Source organism: Vombatus ursinus, unplaced genomic scaffold (genome assembly GCF_900497805.2).
Source record: "Vombatus ursinus unplaced genomic scaffold, bare-nosed wombat genome assembly UNPS02014773.1, whole genome shotgun sequence".
Classification (NCBI taxonomy): Eukaryota; Metazoa; Chordata; class Mammalia; order Diprotodontia; family Vombatidae; genus Vombatus; species Vombatus ursinus.
The window spans coordinates 37,172,527-37,192,378 of NW_020954551.1; the positions used below are offsets into that span (position 1 = coordinate 37,172,527).

General features: G+C 40.9%; 1 protein-coding gene across 2 annotated transcripts in view; it reads right to left on the reverse strand.

The window, feature by feature from the left end:
- Positions 1–742: 742 nt before the first annotated feature.
- The window catches only part of TMEM40 (transmembrane protein 40), a 27,235-nt gene continuing 8,125 nt past the window's right edge, over positions 743–19,852 (reverse strand). Inside the window, exons 2-12 of one of the 2 annotated variants that reach the window (XM_027864136.1) lie at positions 11,309–11,389; positions 10,172–10,318; positions 9,718–9,771; positions 8,573–8,626; positions 7,117–7,152; positions 6,986–7,018; positions 5,634–5,684; positions 4,203–4,274; positions 4,013–4,087; positions 2,374–2,436; positions 743–1,496 (exon numbers count right to left, since the gene is read on the reverse strand). In XM_027864136.1, the coding sequence (XP_027719937.1) occupies positions 1,477–1,496; positions 2,374–2,436; positions 4,013–4,087; positions 4,203–4,274; positions 5,634–5,684; positions 6,986–7,018; positions 7,117–7,152; positions 8,573–8,626; positions 9,718–9,771; positions 10,172–10,318; positions 11,309–11,381 (678 nt within the window). In that variant the 5' untranslated portion in view covers positions 11,382–11,389 and the 3' untranslated portion in view covers positions 743–1,476. The remainder of the gene's footprint in view (positions 1,497–2,373; positions 2,437–4,012; positions 4,088–4,202; positions 4,275–5,633; positions 5,685–6,985; positions 7,019–7,116; positions 7,153–8,572; positions 8,627–9,717; positions 9,772–10,171; positions 10,319–11,308; positions 11,390–19,852) is intronic. The other variant, XM_027864137.1, reaches the window with a different exon arrangement.

Sequence of the window (19,852 nt, forward strand, 5' to 3'; positions counted from 1 at the left end):
TTGGAGTTCATCTTAAAGGATCATAGGTCCAGAGCTAGACAGGGCCATCTAGTCCAATACCCTTATGAGAAGAAACCTCTCATAGATGAAGAAACCAAGGCCCAAGTAAGTGACTTGCCCAAAGGCAAGATTCGAACTCAGGTCCTCAGACTCCAAAACCACTGGGCCACACTACCTCCCATCTTGGTTTCCACCCATATTCTAGATCTTTAAGAGGCTGGGGGCGGGTAGAGAGAATGATCCTTCCTTGAGAAAATACAATACAGAAATACAAAGGAATATTATATAAGTTCTACAAATCCAAGACAAAGATAAATGTATTTAGAGTCAGATCAAGCCAAAAGCAGCTAACATGACTGGCTCGGGGGGATGGATGTAAGACACAAACTCGGGCAGCTAGGTGGCGCAGTGGATAGAGCATTGGCTTTAGAGTCAGAAGGACCTGAGTTCAAATCCAGCCTCAGATACATGACATTCACTAGCTGTGTGACTCTGAGAAAGTCACTTAACCCCAACTGCCTCACTAAAAAAAAAAAAAAAGAAAGAAAAAAAAGCCTAGGGGCAGCTAGGTGGTGCGGTGGCTAGAGCACTGGCCCTGGAGTCAGAAGGACCTGAGTTCAAATCTGGCCTCTGACACATAACACTTACTAGCTGTGTGACCCTGGGCAAGTCACTTAACTCCATTGCCTAATCCTCCCCCCCCCAAAAAAAAAAGTTTAAAAAAAAAAAAGACATCTTGCAGTTTTCATGGTCATAAACAATTTATTCTGACTTCTTTCCACTCCCAGCATGATACATGTAGCTACTGGTTGTAGTTTTCAGCTTGAATGGTTGAAGAAACCATCCATCTCTGTCTGACTCAAGAGTTAGGTCAAAGTATCCCATCCCCTTTGGCTTGGATGGTGGTCCCGAGGGCTAGCTCTTTGAGTTCAGATGCCTAAGAATTCCTGCTGTTTGGGGGAAGTATCCACCGATAGGGAGACCAAACCAACAAATACCACTTGGCTGAAGATTGTCGAGCAAACAGGAAGCCCGAAAGTGGAGGTCATGGTCAGTGCCATTACGGATCAGATCGAAGCTGGGAGGAACTCTGAGGACACTTTATAAGACCATTTGTCTCCCAAGGCTTTTCCAATGAAATCTTCTCTCCTTCAGAATCAGAACCAGTCAGGTGGGAAGACATGTACCCTCTCCCACTCCCTCCCATTTCCCTGTCCCTCCCCTTGATTATTAAGTCACCCCTTAGAATAAAACTGACATGAGCTTAGGACCTGAAGACTTGGCTGGTCTGATGCTCAGACTTATCAGGTGATGCTGAAGGACAAAGCGTTTTTATTTCTCGCAGACAGTTCCCACCAAGGCATGGGTTGAGGATTCCTTTCCCCAGGTGTTGTTCTGGAATGATTGATTTTATGATTTCTGGATTGATGGGCCCAAGTCCAGCCTGATGCCAGTTGTCCTCCTGAAACCAACCTGTCAGTCTGCCTTCCGGAAACCTGTGAGGTGAAGGCAGAATGTGAAGAGGTGTTGATCACAACAGGTCCTCATTCTCTTTCACCAGAACACTCCATTATAATGAAAACATTGCCTTGTGTTATGGTCTCCAAGGTGTCTTATTTGACCAATTTATTTTCTCTTAGAACTACTTGGATTTAATAATTAATTGCTTAATTGTTTCATTGCATAATAACTACATACAAACCTGAATTCACTGTAATTGGTATTCTCCTGATATTTGGGTGGCTTACAGATATTGTCTTGTAGGTTCATAGAACTAGAACTACAAGGGCCCCTACATGTCCTCTGGTCCAAGAATTCTTAATCCGAAACCAGTGAACTTTTTTAAAAAAATGATCAATTTAATTGGTTTCCTTGGCAGTTATATGTATTTTATTTTATGCATTTAAAGTCATTATTCTAAGAGTTTGTAGGCTTTCCCCAAAGGCCAAAGGGGCTCATGATCTAAAAAAAGGTTAAAAACCCTTTTCTCCCATTCAACATCGTACAGATGAAGAAAGTGAGGGCCAGAGATCTGGGAGCGACCCTAAGGATACTCACAGGTTTTGACTGTAAAACAATTTAAATAAATGGGGGGGGGGGCCTGGATCTATTACTAAATTGTTGTATGACGCTGGATGACTGATTTTATCCTTCTGGGCCTCCCTTACCTAACCTAAAAAATGGGGATAATAATCTCTTCTCCTGCTTCCTCCCAAGGTTTGTTATAAAGAGCAAATGAGATCATGGGTGACAAAGTGCTTTGTAGATAACAAGTCAGGGAGGGATCACCATTATTAGAATCAGGAGACTCTGCCAGAGCAGAATATAAGCATGTAAAAGCAAAGAGGTCATAGGAAAAAACTCAAACGTTACCTATGAGTCTTATTTTCTGAAGGAGGGGGATGAAACCCTGAAGGATGCTGTGAATCCGATATACTGTTGAAAAACAAAAACAGGATTCATTAAGGTCAGAGATTTAAAGCTAGAAAAATACTAAGAACCATCTAGTTCAACCCTTAAGACAAGTGACCTTCCCACCAGTTCAGGGCCCTCTACTGCCTTAGGACCGCATGTCTCTGAGACATTGCCTAACCTTTGTAGGGCAAGAAAGGCAGAGACATAACCAGGGTAGGGTAACAGGAGCTTTGTCATAGGGCGCCAATCTCCATGAGGAGTATACTTTCTCCCTATAGGTTTCCTCTGGCCCATTGCCCTAATTCCTCACTGTCCCTCATGAACCCCTATCATTGCAGGAGAACTTGCACTAGGGGGGCATCCTCTAGCTCTTGTCGCTATGACAATTATCTCCCTGAGTCTTCTTTCTCCTACTTGCTGATTTCCCTTCCCACCCCATCTTCTCCAGTGGTTTGGGAGTCAGGAACTGTTGGTTAGCATAATTGCAGACTCATAGACCAGACTCCCTTGGACAATCTTACCCCACCACCCAGAGCAACTGCAACTGATCAAGGCAGTCTGTTCTCCCGCCTGTACTCTACCTCCCAGATATTTACTTGACTAAATTTGTCCCAGAACAAGAATTCCCAGTTATGGCCTTAAAGAAAGGTCACAGCCCTACTTGACCTTGCTGTTTAGTGTGGAGTAGGACAACAGTTTCTCCTGCTTCTGGACTCGTGTTCTAGGTAACTGTTAGGAGCAACAAGATAGGCTGGCAGGGTTCCAGCCACATTTCTAGGTCCCTTTTCTCAAATGACAAAGGGAAGTTTAGTTGAGCGTCCTGTCCCCTCTCTTCATGCCCTTTTCTTGGCTTTATCCTCTCTCCCTTTGCCCTCATGCTCTCTCATCTTTACTCTATATGAAAGTCTGCTCTCAGGAAAGGTTCTGAAAAACTCATTTCCATTGAGTTGTAAATGACTAATGATGGCTGAAGCCTTCCTAAAGGGGTGACATTTTGTCAAACGAGAAAGCCTAAAATCAGGCAGATTCTACAGTGGAAATTTTAGGGCCTAAGTCAGGTTGGTATTATCACTACTCTCATTCATACTGTGTGATCATTTTATTGGTCATTCACATTATACACTGTATTATTGTTATCTGTGTACATATTCTTACCTCCCCTGCTAGATTGCAACTTCTGAGAATTCAATTTCATCTCTCTTTGTTTTCCCCACAGTACACTGGGCCTTGACAAATGGGACTCAATGAAGACTTGTCGAATGAATGAATGAATGAATTTTTGAGTTGGCAAGAAATTCAGAGCTACACACTGTGCCTAACTTCAATAATTAACTTATTTCAGGTACCTGTTAACATCTGTTTCTATGTTCCTTTTAATGTGCCTTTCTCTTTTTCACTTTAAGCCCTCCCCTTTTATGTTGTTCTATTCAATTTTGCAAGTGCTCTGAAATTCTTTTTGGAAGTAGATGAGGTATAAATCCTAAATGAGGAAATACATACCCGTAACGTAATATGAATACCTTGTAATATGTGGCTTGTGACTGAAGCAGACCAAATTACACCACCAGATTCATGGGGTACTTGAAGTTCCACTTACCCAGGCCAAAATATATTCCAACAGTCTCCAAAGAAGCAAAGGTTAGCAACCCAACACCCAGAGACATGAACCAATCTAGGGAGTCGAGCAAAGGAGAATGTGGGTTAGCTTCTTCATGAGCGCTAACAGGCCTCTCTCTCTCTCTCTCTTTCTCTCTCTCACTCCTCATTTTCCCCCAAGCCAGCCTTACCTGCATAGTAGTGATAACAAACTAGCACAGCTCCAATAGCAAAGCAAAGCAGGATAAAATGGAAAAATTCATCTGAAAAGGCAAGAATGGAAAATTAATCTCTGTTCTGCTTCCCCAATTATCTCTTTAAATAATTGAAGAAATTATTGGGTTTCCAATATGGAGTTTCCAGTGGGTCATTGACTTCACAGATAGTGTAATTATAAACTCCATGAGAATAGGGACCATGTCTTATCTAAAAATTATATCTCCCCTAGCACATACTGTGCTGCTCCACACACAGTCATAAACATCAGTTAAATTTGAACTCATGTCCTACCTGGGAATCTCTGGGTCTTAGTTTCTCACCTATAAAATGTAGGGGTTAGACTAGACAGATGCTAAGGTCCTTTTCAGCTCTAAATGACTAAACCCTGCAAGTGTGTGAATTCTACTATACCGTCTACTGCCCAGTCTTTGAACATTATGCCTACATTTTGTCTCAGCCCCATTTTCCTTACATCTTATAAAATTTTCTTTTCATGACTTAGAATCCTAGAACGTTAGAGTTAGCAAAGAGCTTCTAGGTCATCTAATTCAGTGGTGTCAACCTCAAATCACAGGTAGCATATTGACTAAGAAAATCACAAATTAACATTATCTATGCTGTATTGTATTTTTATTTAGTTTGCTTAACATTTCTCAAATTTGGGAAACAATATTTCCCAGATAATAGTTGCTCTGAAGTTTGATCCCCTTGATCTAGTCCAACCCCTTCATATGACAGGTGAGTTCAATTGTGTTGGGATCACTAGGTCCTTCCTTCACAGAAACCCATTAGATGACTTCCTGTCTTCTCCCTTCAGGATAAGTTCAGTCCATATCCATTCTTTGGGGTTGAAACAAGCATCATCTAAAATTCTGTCTTCCAAGTCTCTTCCCACTTTAGACCTTCTCAGGAATCTCTCCTGAGCCTAATCTTTTGGTTTCCTTAGTTCTGTTAAACATTTCCTGTTCAGTCATTAAATATTAGACTGAGAAGGGAATTCAAGTCTTAGAGATCATCTAATCCAATGCCCTCTTTTTACAGATGAAGAAACTGAGGACCAGAGGGTAGAAATACCTTGTCCAATATCACATAGGTAGTATCAGAGTTGGAATGTCAGACCTAGGAAGTACCTTTGAACATAGAATAACCATGTTAAAAGGAATTATAGGAGACCATCTAATACATCTCCTTCATTTTACATATAAGGGAAAGGAAAAGTGATATGCTCAAGGTCATAAAGCTTACTAGTATCTCAGCATTGTGGGAAGGTGGTCAATGTTTCTGCCTCATTTTTGTTATCCAAGTGTGAACAATAAACTACAATAAGATATGGTCCACTCAGTTTAAAACTCTGACTCCAAAATGGGGAGAAGTAGCTGTGAGCCACCTAGAGAGTTTCTTACCATCTTTCTTTATGTTCATTCTTCTTGCCTGAATGTCTTCTGTTTCTGGCTCTTTAAAACAAAAGGATGATTGTGTAAAGATGATAATGACTTTTCAGGGGGTGGTTTTCACTTGAAAAATTAATTTCTTCTCTTTCAATTCTTTTTTCAATTCAATTTTCTTTTTCAATGCAAAGGACTTTTCTTCTCAAACCATAGGAATAGCTCTGGTTCATTTATACTGCAAATTCAGAGTATAAGACCAGAGAGTACAAACCCCCCAAATATAGTGCTTAGTCCACTCAGTGACTTCTAAACCCATAGTAGTCTTATTCACATTACCACCTATACCACTTAAGACCTTTGATGGTATCACCTACTAGACTGGAAAGTTTCTATCGTTTAAAATGGTTTTTTTTAAAAATTTTCAACTCCAAATTTTCTCTGTCCTTCAACTACTTCCCCTACCTACTGAGAAGACCAGAAATGCAATACCCATTATACATATTCTAAGTTATGCAAAACATATTTCCACAACTTATAAAGTTTCTTGAAGGCAGGCACCATGTCTTAATTAATTTTTTTTATCTCCTCCAGCCCCTAACATAGTGCTCTGTATACAGTAGCCATTCAATAAATACTTATTGAGTGAATGATTAACCTGCAAAGGCTGGTCTGCAGCTGGCAAAACTTCAAAGGCGTCTGCAAGGTTTGACTTTGGTGCCTTCCCACCTCCCTTTCTTTCCTCCGTCCCCAATCCTAGTGCTTTTCTGATCCCCAGATACTCTCTTGCTAAGGGGAGAGCTAATGATGGCTTCAGGTGGTCCCTCCTAGGGATAGTTATAACAATCACCCCATGACGTCATTAGTCCTCTTCGAAAACAAAGGACCACAACAGTAACAACAACAATAGCTGCCTTTTATGTGATGCTGTACAGTTACAAAGCACCTTGCGTTTATTATCTCATGAGATCACTACACCAACCCTGTAAGGTGGGTACTAAGTGACCAGTGAAGTGACTTGTCCAATGTCATAGAACTCAGAGATGATAGAGGACAGACTCAAACTCGAATACAAGTCACATTTCACTAACACTGTTGCCCAAGAACCCTTAACGATCCAAGTGAATGAATGGTGGAATATCAGACATTATGTTAGGTAGGAAAGGAAGGAGGCATTTTAGGAGGCAGAGACCCTTTCCCGGTGTACCTCAAATCCCACTAGGTAGGTGCCTGTCTGTTCAACCTGTATAGAGGACCAGCCCTGTGTTGCTAGCATTCTTACTACCCACAGCCTTTGAATGTCTCTGGCAATGTTTTACCCTAGAGGCAGACCCAATATCTGTCACCACACTTTTAGTTTATATATTTACCATCTGATGGTACAACTTCTCTTCTTCTGAGCCCTGTAAACAAGAAACTAAACATTAGTTTCCGCCCTCCTGCAATATGGAGAACACATTTGTTTCTGCAATAATGACAGACTTATAACTGGGATATTTACCTGTTTCATCATAGGGTTTTATCTCTCCAGGAGAATCTACCCCATCCCCAAAACAAATGAAAACTATCAGCATCTATCCATTATTGTTACATTTGGAAATAGAAAATAAGGAATAAGTTTTAAGTAGCATGTTATTTAAGAGGCATAAGACCTTTAGAAATATATATGTATATATGTGTCTGTGTGTATATACATACATGTATACATACACACATACACACACACACACATATGAGCACTGAGTAGTTGTCAAAAGCATGAAGACCTACATTCTTGTAAACATTGGCCAGACCTTCTAAAAATGACTAGTGGAAGCTGCCTAACTGCAAAGAACCAACTGATGCAGAACTTCCAACAAGAATACCAATTACTATTAGAGTCTGATAGACAATGAAGACCTAAGTTATACTCCTACTAAGTTGAGAAGCAGTGAGTTGAAAAATAAGTTAAAGCTCATTTTCTTGTTTACATGAATAAGTTGCTTTTTCTGGGACATCGTTCTCAATTTTGGCCCTTTGCCTCTCAGAGAAACAAGGAATTTTTCTGGTCATTCTTACTATGTTGCTGTCATTTTTGAGGCTACTAAGAATTTACTGCAACAAGATAATAAATATAAAACATATTACAAACTTGTGATCTCTATATAAAGTACAAATAATAATAATGGCTAACAATTATATAGCACTTTGAGCTTACATGTATTATCTCATCTGATCATCATAACAATCCTGTGATGAGGTGCTATCACCATCCCCACTTTACAGATGAGGAAACTGAAGCTGAGAAGTAAATGACTTGTCCAGGGTCACACCACTAGCAAGTGTTTGAGGTGGGATTCAAACTCAGGACTTCCTGATTACAAGTCCAGCACCCTATCTACTATACCATTTAGCTGCCTCCTAAAGGTGAGCTATTAACGTTCCTTTGGAAACCATTTTGCTGATTGTTTTCATGCCAATAGCACCTCATTCTGGCTTCTTCTGAAATGATGGTAACCTTTCCTCATTTACCCATTGGTTAGTACTGAATCACTATTAAAATGATTTCTTATTAATTATCAGTGTATTAATTAATTACTCATCAATTAATTAACTTACTGATTTTGTAGTTATCTACCTGTGTAGGAGTTAAATTCCCTCCTTACAGAATGTAACTTCCTTGAGGGCAGGGGTTGCTTGATTTTTGTTTTTGTATTCCTAACAATTATTAGAGTGCCTTGTGCGTATACGGCAGTGTGGTTGGTTGGACTTGGAATTAAGAAGACCTGGGTTCAAATCCAGCCTCTTACAAATCCAGCCTCTTACTCTAGCTGTGAGACCCTGGGCAAATTACTTACTCTCTCAGTCTTGGTTTCCCCACCTGTGCAATGAGGGGGTTAGACTTGATGACCTCTAAGGTCCTTTCCATCTCTCGCTCTATGATCATATGAAATGTCTGTTGAGTTGAATTGAGTTACCTTCATAGAGCTGAAGCTCATCCTTCTTCATCCCTGGCTCATCTTTGACGATATCTGGATGAGAACACAGACATTTATTATGTGCAAGGCTCTTTCCCAGGCACCAGAAGGGAATACAGAGATGAAGAAGCCTTAGTCCTTGTCTCTACAGAGTTTGCTGTCTAGCAAGAGAGATGAATCATGAAGCCAAGTAACTGGAATATAAGGAAAATGCAAAAGGGGAGAAAATGTCATCAAGGGACATTACACTCTGCTAGGCTTAAGGACAGTATCATGGGGAAGGCAGTATCTGAGCTGAGCCTTAAAGGGTGGGAGGGAACTGGATAGGGGAATGGAGGGGGGCAAGCATTCTACACCGAGGCAATGGTTGGAGCCTCTTGGAGACACCATCCCAAGGGGGGAGAGAAGATTGGTCTGTGCAGTTGGAAGGTAGAACTAAGATGAGCGGGCACATTGTGTTCAACTCAATACAAGGAAGAATTGACGATTGGAGCCTTCCAACAATGAGCCTTCCCCTCCCAGGAAGAGTTTCACCAGAAGCTGGGTGACAACCCGTCAGGGTTACTTAGAGAAGGGATTCCTGTGCTCAGAAAAAGTTTGAACTAAATGAACTCCAGCATCTCTTCTGACTAAGGTTGGGTGACTAGGGTTTGGCAAGAAGATGCCAAAACGTAAAGGACATTGGGAGCAGTTGTGATTGAAAACTTCAGCAGATTAAAATAATTAAGCACAGCACCAAGTTGGCAAGATAGCAGGAATAATGAGTCAATTAAAAGATGGTACTTCCTCCCCCTTTCAGCAATATCTTGCTGAATCAGGTGAATCTTGGACTTGGACCTCCTTGGTGTCTCCCTAGGGGATAGTCTCTCTACCAGCTTCCCAGGTCCCACCAATGAGCCAGCATGCTGGGGTTTCTCCCCATAGGGCAACTTCTGTCCAAAGGTCAGCGATCTTTTCCCAGGTCTTTCCCATTCTTCTACCAACTCCCAGTTGAATCTGTCTTAAAAAGTTGACTTGGGGTAAACTTGCAGCTGCCCCAGTGCGGGATCCCAGCCATAGCTCTACTTCCAACTCTAAGAGTCTCTAGTGCTTTGATTTTCCCCTTCCACACAGGTCAATTTTAACACCACTGCTAGTGAGCTCACCTGGATGGGGCTTTTTGTCAATCCTATGGAGTTGGTCCTCATCACTGTTGCTCTCTGTAAGAACAGAGTCCAGATTTGAGGATAATCACAGAAAATCAATAAAACTTTTTTAAATTAAAGAATAATAAAAATGTTAAAATGAAAAGAACACAATTACTACTAAGCAACCACAAAAGTCAGAGCTATGTTTCAGTGAACTTAACTTTTCCTGAAGAGGATGGAGATGAGGAACATAAGGCAAGAGGTAATGAAATAAATGGAAATACTGATCTGTTCAAGTGGGTAATAAACCACACCCAAGACTGCCCTAAACATCCCAAGCAGAGGATTATTTACTGATAACAGAGGCTAGGGAAGGGATAATTGGGATAATGTGGTGATGTAAGAAACGGAAAATAAAACATCAATAAAAAAAACATTTTTAAAAGTAGATTCAAAGTGAAAATTGTTTTACCTGATGATGATGAGGACGACGATGACGATGATGATGACGATGACTTTGGTGGTGGTGGTGATGGAGGTGGAAAGGAAGTGGTATTTTTATATTCTCCTTCTGAAAGAGGATGCTCCTCTTCTTTTTCATGGACTTTGGTTGTTTTTTCTGTGAAACACGTAAGACAGAAGACTTTGATCAGGCCTGCCTTCACCCTCTTGTATCAGAGATCATGGATCACTAGAGAGTTTCTGGCTTTTCTACTCAACCAGGAGTTCTCTTGAACTTTGGTGAGCAGAGGGACACCTGGTCATTACAGAGGGGGCCCCAACTTCCTCCTCTGTAAAATAGGGATCATAATGGCAGTAGTACAGACCTACAAATGAGGAGTTGATGCTATATGATCTACCTCTAAAATCTTATGAATCTGAGGAATAATTAATTTACTATTTTATGAATGTTTCTGTCCCACAACTACAATTCATTAGGTGACCTTGAGAGTCCTTGGGACTCTAGTCAACAATGGACAGTAGTTTTAGTGGGATAGTCCTCAGTGGACATGGCTCTGACTTGGAAGTCCCAATAATCTCCCCTGTCAGTTGATTCTAAATCCTGGTTTCCACTCCCCCCCCCCCCAATCTTTGATCTATCCCAGAGTGGTTTCACTAGTGGGCTTTTCAGTATGACAAATTCAATGAATATTTAAGAAACATTCATGGTGGGCAGAGAACTGTGTTAAGTACTAAGGGAGTTAAAATTTTACTTAAATAAGACTTTGGGATCTTTGTCTCTCCTAAAGGGAAAGGGAATAGAGCAAACTTTTCCCCATAGTTTCTATTCCTGGGCCAGATGGGGTCCTCTTTCAGATGACTATAAAGTTTAGATCTATCCAACCCCAACCCAAACATTCAGGAGCTCCAAGGCTCCATCCTGGGATATGGATAAAGCCTAGGAAATCCCCGCATCTGGAACTCTTGAGAAACTAGGTAAAGAAGTGCAGGAAGCTACCTGTACCCCAGGCCACAGGGCCAACAGCAATGGAAAGATACGCTAGACCAAAGTCATCCTCCCCCATCCCTCTGGCAACGAGCTCCTTCTTCCGAAGGTCATACTGCTTGGTCTTCACCTTCTGGAGATCAGAGGTAGATCTGGTCTAACCTGATTGTGCAGTATCTTCCTCGATTGGCTTATGTTCATCCCAAGGTGGAGGGGGTGTTCCAGTAGCGGCCATGGCTTTCCCTGCAGAAATCACAATGATGATAATTCATTTCAATTCATTTCAGTGCAATGCAATGCAATCTAGTATATGTAGTAGGAAGAATACTGGACATGGAATCAGAGTACAGAAAGTTTAAATCCTGACTTTGACATTTAATCCCTGTGACCTAGTGTAGGTCCCTTCCCCTCTCCAGGGGGAAGATAAGATAACACATGTAGAGAAGGAAAAAGCATTTTTATAGTGCCTACTATGTGCCAGGCTAAGCACTTTACATATATTATCTCATTTGATCCTCACAACGGCCCTATGAGGTAGGTGCTATTATTATCCCCATTTTACAGCTGAGGAAACTGAGAGAAACAGAGTTTAAGGAATTTTCCCAGAGTCACGCAGCTAGTGAGTGTCCGAGGTCAGCCGTAAACACAGGTCTTCCTGACTCCAGGCCCAGGGCTCTGGGTGCTGTGTCACCAACTGCCTCCAAAAGCATTTCACAAGCCTTAAAGCCCTATATAAACACCTGCTATGGTTATTATTTATTGTTGTTATCCCTGAGAGAGGCAACATGGAGCAGTGGGTTAAGGGCTGGAGTTTAAGTGAGGATAGACCCAGGCTCCAATCTGATACTTGCTACCTGGATGAATTTCATCAGCTGCCATTGATTCAGTTATCATCTCTATGCTGAGGATTCTAAGATCTAATTGTCCAGTCCAAAGCATTTTTCTAACCTCCAGACTGGAGTCTCCAATTGAGTAATAAACATCCCAATTGGATGTCTCATACACGTCTTAAAAACAACACATCCAAAAGGGAACTCATTATCTTTCCTCCCAAACCTTCCCCTATTCCTAACTTCCCTGTGACTGTTGAAAGAACCGTTGTCCACCCAGTCATCCAAACATGAAACCTAGTTGTTATCCTTGACTCCTCACTCTTTCCCCCCCTCCTCCCATATCCAATCTGTTGCCACATCCTGTAGATTTTTGCCTTTGTAGCATCTCTAATATATGCCCCCTTCTCTCCTCTGACAACACCATCACCATGATTCAGGCCTTCATCACCTATTGTAATAGCCTCCCTCCCTCCTAGTCCAACCTATATTCAGATGTCAGTCAGTCAAATAGCATTTGTTAAGTAACTACTATGTGTCAGGGACTGTGGTAAGTGCTAAGGATACAATGTAAAGCAGCATGAAAATGCTATGTATAAACAAGATATATATGGGATAAACTGGGAGTAATCTCAGAGGAAGGATGCAGAAATCAAGAAGGACTATGAAAAGCTTCTTGCAAAAGATGGGACTTTAGCTGAGACTTGTAGGAAGCCAAAGAAACTAGGAGGCAGAGATGAGGAGGGAAAGAGTTCCTGACATGGGGGATGGCCAGTGAAAATCCTGGAGTTGGAAGGAGGATTGTTTTGTTCAAGGAGACCAGGGTCACTGAACTGACCAAGATAGAGGAAGGTTGAAAAGGTAGGAAGGGGACAGGCTATGAAGGACTTTAAAGTCAAACAGGATTTTCTATTTGACCTTAGAGGTAATAGGGAGCCACCAGAGTTTACTGAGTAGGTGAATAACATGGTCAGACTTGGATTTTAGGAAGGATGGATTGGAGTGGGGAGAGACTTGAGGCAGGGAGACCAACCAGCAGCCTATTATATCATGTCATATCATATCGGATCATATCGTGTCATGTTGCATCATGTTGTGTTGTATTATGTTGTATTATGTTATATTATATGGTATTATATAATATATTATATTATGGTATGGTATATTACATTACATTATATAGTATATGATATTGTGTGGTATTGTATTATGTTATGTTATATCATATCATATCATATCATATTATATTATATTGTATTATATTATATTATATTATATTATATTATATTATATTATATTATATTATATTATATTATATTATATTATATTATAGTATATTATATTATAATATATTATATTCCAGGTATAAAGTAATGACAGTCTACATCTGGGTGGTGGCAACGTCAGAGGAGAGAAGAGACAGTGTACAAGACATGTTAGAAAGGTAGAAACAACAGAGTTTGGCAACTCTTTGGATATTGGGAGTGAGAGAGTACGGAATCAAAAATAACACCTAGGTTTCAAGCCTAAGTGACTGGGAGGATGGGGTGGTACCCTGACCAGTAATATGGTAGTTAGGAAGGCAGGAAGGTGTGGTTGGAGAAGAAAGATGAATTCCGTTTTGGACATGTTGAGTTTAAGATGTGGGGGGGACATCTGCAATTAGTAAAATGTAGCCTGTACAGTTTGAGATGTCTAATAATCGGTTGAAGCTTCAAGACTGAAGATTAGGAGAGCAGTTAGCGCCGGACAAGCAGAACTGAGATTTAGCTGCATAGAGATGATCATTGAAATCATGGGACCTGATGAGATCACCAAGTGAAATAGTAGAGAGGGAAAGACGAAGGCCCAGGACTGAGCCTTGGGGGTCCCTACTCTTGGTGGGTCTGATGTGGATGAAGCAAAGGGGACAGAGTGGTCAGACAGATAGAATAGTGGAAACCAGTATCACAAAAACCTAGCAAGAAGAGAGTCTTATGGAGAAGAGGTAACCGAAAGCGTCAGAGGCTACGGAGAGGTCAGGAACAAAGATTGAAAAAAAGTCATTGGGGCAGCTAGGTGGCGCAGCGGATAGAGTACCGGCCCTGAAGTCAAGAGGACCTGAGTTCAAATCCGAACTCAGACCAAACGCTTGACACTTTCTAGCTGTGTGATCCTGGGCAAGTCACTTAACCCCAATTGCCTAAAAACAAAAAAACAAACAAAAAAAAGCCATTGTATTTGTCTACTAAGACGTCATTGGTTACTCCACAGAGAGCAGTTTTAGTTGAAAGATGAGGTCTGAAGCCAGATTGTAAGGGGTTAGGAAGAGAGTGAGAGCATATGTCAAACTGTTTGCCTTCTCAAGGGGAAGAGGAGAGGGAGGGGGAGAATTTGGAACTCAAAATTTTTAAAAAAGAATGTTAAAACTGTTTTTACAAGTAATTTTAAAAATGTTAATTTAAAAAAAAGTGAGAGAAGAGAAAATGATGGCCTCTGTTAATCAATAGCTTTTTCAAAGAATTTAGCCATAAAAGGAAAGAGGGAGACAATAGATACTAGATGGAACAAATGAGGGTTTTTTTGAGAACAGGGAAGACATCGGTATATTTATTTTTGTTGTTGTTCATTCCTTTCAGTCCGGTCCTATTCTTCGTGACCCCATTTAGTTTTTTTTTGTTTGTTTGCTTGTTTTTTTACAAAGATACTTTATGGCTTGCCTTTTCCTTCTCCAGCTCATTTTACAGATGAGGAAACTGAGTCAAATAAAGTTAGGTGACTTGCCCAAGGTAGACAGTACTGAAGTAGTACATAGAGAGGGAGAGAAAGACTATTAGTGAGATAGAGTGGACACTAATGGGGGGGGGGGGTGAGGAAGAAGTAATCCCCTAGGAAAGATGGACTGACATGTGATCACTTGTAAATGTAGAAGGATTTGCTTTGGCAAGGAGAAGGGTCACCTCATCACGTGAGACAGTGGTAGAGGAGAAGCTAGTGGTGGAAGGGATCTGAGTGATGTGAGATGAGGAGAGGGGAGAAGAGGGACCTTTTAGCCAAGCGTCTCAAGTTGAGGCCATGTTCTCAGCTGAGAGGGTGGAAGGAGGTGGAGTTGTGGGAGGCCTGAGGAGGGATAAAAGACATTTGGAAAAGCATTTATGAGGAGCAGCTAGGTGGCACAATGGATAGAGCACCAGCCCTGAAGTCAGGAGGATCTGAGCTCAAATCCGACCTCAGACCAAACACTTGACACTTACTAGTTGTGTGACCCTGGGCAAGTCACTTAACCCCAATTGCCTTAAAAAAGAAAGAAACAAACAAACAAACAAAAAAACGTTTCTGGTGAATGGGAAAGCAGATCGATTAGGGAGATGTCAAATTAATCTTCCTAAAGCACATTTTCCTAAATGTCACCCTCCATTCAATAAACTTCAGTGACTCCCTATCACCTCCAGGATCAAGTACAAAATTCTCTATTTGGTCTTTCAAGCCTTTCAAAACCTGGTCCCTTGCTACCTTTCCTGTCTTCACATACCTTATTCTCCTCCGTGTACTCTTCCATCCAGTGGCACTGGCCTCCTGGCTTTTTCACCAATGAGTCCATCTCTTGACTGGGCAGTTTCACTGGCTCTACCCCATGCTTGAAATGCTGTCTTGTCCTCTTCTCTGCCTGCTGGCTTCCCTAGCTTCCTTCAAGTCCTAACTAAAATCCCACCTCCTACAGGAAGCCTTCCGCAACCCCTCTTAATTCCTGTGCCTCCCCTCTGTTAACTAACTCTTATTTATCCTCTATATAGTTTGTTTTGTAAATATTTGTTTACATGTTTTCTCCCCCATTAGATTGCAAGCTCCTTGAGGGCAGCTACTGTATTTTGCCCCCTTTTGCCTGGCACATAGTAGGCACTTAATAAATGTTTATTGATTGAGATCTGTAATACCTAACTTGTAAGATTCAACGGCAATAAATGGATAAAATGTGCTCGGTAATTCTTGAAGGCCAATATGCATGTAAGCTAGTATTATTTTGTCACCAAACATATCACCTTTCTTCCCCTTCACACACACCCACAGGTTCATAGCATTCACAAATATAAGAAGCAAGTCATCTGTATTTTCATTTAACTCAAACCTAGAAATTTTTTTTTTTAAATATTCATTTTTAAATTTTCTGTTCCAATTCTCTCCCTCCTTCTACCTCCCCCCTTTACCCCTGCCATTGAGAAGGCAAACACTATGATGTCCATTACACATGTGAAGCTATGGGAAATATTTTTCATATGTCCACAAATGCCAAAATTGTTAATTATACCTAGCATTTCTATAGTGCTTTAAAGTTTGCATAGTATTTTACAAATATTATCTCATTTTATCATCTCAGTACAGTTATGGTAGGTGCTGTTATTATCCCCATTTTACAGATGAAGAACCTGAGGTGAAAGGTCACATGATTGTCCAGGGGCATAGAGATGGCGGCTGAGGCTGGATGTGAACTCAGGACTTCCTGACTCTAAATTCAACACTGTAGCCACTGCACCACCTGGCTGTCTAGAAAGACCAGCTCTTCCCACTGAACTTTCAGACAGGCCACTAGAGACAAGGGGACTGCAGGGACAGGTCACTTCTTTTTTCTTTTTATAATTTTTTTTCCAATTACATGTAAAAACAATTTTTAACATTTGTTTTTCAAAATTTTGAGTTCCAAATTCTCTTCCTCCCTCCCGTCCCCCTGAATGAGAAGGCAAGCAACTTGATACAGGTTATACATTTGCAGTCATGCAAAACGTATTTCCACATGAGTCATGTTGTGAAAGAAAGCAAAGATTTCCCCCCCCAAAAAATTAAAACAAAAACAAGAAACATAGAGTTAAAAAAGTATGCTTGGATCTGACAGGCCACTTTTAAATTGATAGCCATCTTTATCTACATTCTTTGGTAATCTCTATCTGTAATTTGTTCCTCCTCCCCTCCAATAAAAACTCCCATTTGCTCCAGGCTAATCTTATCTAAATATTCAGAAAAAAACAGCAAATTAAATTAATTCCAATAAGGTGTGGACGACTGGTTAGTTCCAACTCTTCAGGAGGTTATTTGCATGATTAACTCCTTTGTGTGTACTAAATATCTACAGGTGAATGAATGTGAAATTTCAGGCCAGCTGACAGTAAATTGAAAAAATTTAAGCAGTTGAAGATCCTGCAGGGAAGCTTCTCCACTTATCTGCGACACTTACACTGGTGTAACCTTGGGTGAATGATCTCACTTTTCTCCTATAAACTCACATCAGAATAGATCAGTCGATTTATCCACAAGCATCTATTAGGGCTTACCACCTGTCAGGCATTGAACTGAACTCTGAGGACACAAAGAAAAAGAAAGAAAAAAACAAAATTTCTGCCCTCGAGTAGAGGGGGCTAAAATTCCAATGGGGGCTAGAACTTGTAAATAACTAGACATAGTAGATGGAAAGTAGTCTTAGAGGAGAAGGTGGGAGCTGGGGGGCCATGGAAAGACTCAGAAGAGGCTGTCTGAGCTGAGTCTTAAAGAAATCAAGTATTCTAAAAGTCTGAAGTTAGGAGGGAGAGCATTCCAAGCCTGGGGAGGAGGGAGCAGTCAATGCAGAGGCATGGAGGCTGGGGATGAGAAATTGTGTCTTGTGTGATAAATAGTAAATAGGTGAGCATAGCTGGACCACGGAGGTCATGGAAGGGAATAATATGTAAGAAGATTAGGGAGCCACTGAAGTTTCTTGAGTAGAGGGGTGATATCGTCAGACCTGTGCTTTAGGAAAATGACTTTGGCTGCACTATGGAGGGTGAATCGGAGAGGGGAGAGATCCGGGGCAAATAGCCCAATTAGAAAGCTATTGTAATAGTATCTAGAGAGAGATGATATGGGCTTGATGTAGGGGTGAGGAGATGAGGAGGGGATTGCACATCTCCAAGATATGTCTTAGAGTAGAGAAGGGAGTCTTAACCTGGGGTCCAAGGACCTTTGCGGATATAGGTCAGGGATCTATGAACTTGGATGGGAAAATAAAATTCATCTTTATTTTCATTTACTTCTAAATGAAATTGAGCATTTCCTTTAATTTGGAATACAAACAACCAATCTCAGTTGTGTTAGCAGTACCACTGGGTGACTTTGAATAGAGTATCACCAATAGAAATCACATTTCCATAACATTTTACTTATTATTTCCATACATATTATTTCCATATTTCCATAACATGTTACAGTTGTTGCAGATGTCTCAAAATATCTGTTACACTCATCACTATTTCGAAATGACTACAGTTATCAGACCTGCCCCTTGAATGAGCCTGGTTGCAATCTTCCTGTCTATAGATACTCAGGAGACATAACTGGCCAACCATTGGGGTCCTTAGTCTCCACCAGACTGCCAAGGGGTCCAGGACAACTAACTGGCTTCTGAGGTTCTTTCCAGTTCTATATCTATTATCACCCCATAATTGATCAATCAGTTAATTAGGAAACATTTATTAAGTGCTAAGCACTGAGGATAGAAAATAAAAAATAAATGATTCTCGCCCTCCAGAAGCTTACATTCTATAGGAGGCAATAGCATGTATGTAAGTGCATGTATGTTGTTGTTCAGTTGTGTCTGATTCTTCATGATCCCATGGACTTACATCACATGAAGTTCTTCTGTCCTCTACTGTCTCCCAAAGTCTGCCTGAGTTCAAGTTTGTTGCTTTCATGACACTACCTATCCATGTCATACTTTCCCATCCCCCTTTCCTTTTGCCTTAAATCTTTTTCAACATCAGAATCTTTTCCAATGAGTCTCATCTTCTCACTCTGTGGCCAAAGTATTTAAGCTCCACCTTCAGTATTTGACCTTCCAGTGAATAGCCTGAATTAATTTCTTTAAGTATTGACTGATTTGATCGTGTGTGTGTGTGTGTGTGTGTGTGTGTCTGTGTACACAACATATATAAACAAATGCAGAGTAATTTTGGGAGGGAAGGCACTAGCAGTTGGGGTAATCAGGAAAGGCTTCACGAAGATAGAAGATGGTGCCTGAGCTGAGATTTGAAGGAAATATTGGATTTTAAGAGACTCTCATTCCTCCCACTCAATTTGGACTCATTCTCTTAAACCGCATCATACAAGATTAGTCCAATGTGCCCTAAACATTAGCCAGCATTGGGGGCTCTTCCAGGGGATCCCAACTCTTGTCCTCTGGTCCTGAGTCAGGGGGAACAGGTTCAAGCCAAGTATGGTAGGTAACAAACAGTAATTACAGTTATGCATGAGTTATATATAGACCAGATATAATTAGACATTGACAATGACACAGGGGAAGCTAATGGAGCTCTCTCAGACTTAATAGTACATTCCTCAAACTCCTGGGCTATTTTGGGCTTCTGAGGGATTTAGTTTCTCTAACTGGAGTCATGTGAAGATTGGGATGTGGAAAAAAAAATTAACACACAGTACCAGTGCCTGGAAGATCAGTAGTTTGACCTTCACTTTCTGCCCTATGTCCTGCCTTTCAATGGTCTTTCCCCCCACTTGTAAGAGTTCAGGACCTCTTCCCCCACCAAGATGAAAGGAACTGATAATTCTGAGTGACCCTGAATGCTTTCTTTGCCAATCCCTGCAATACTTAACATTTTAAAGGAAGATAAAGAAAAGGAAATGCTTGATGAAAAGAAATGAATCACTAATGATGGAATTTCAGTCATTAACCTATAATAATGGGGTGTCTTTGGGTGGGTGGGAATTAGGACCTTGCAGGAACTTCTCAAATTACACCACATAGGTAGGGACTACTCTGGCCAGTAGGAATTAAGACCCAGGGGGTAACTAGGAAAGAAAGAAAGGAAGGAAGGAAGGAAGGAAGGAAGGAAGGAAGGAAGGAAGGAAGGAAGGAAGG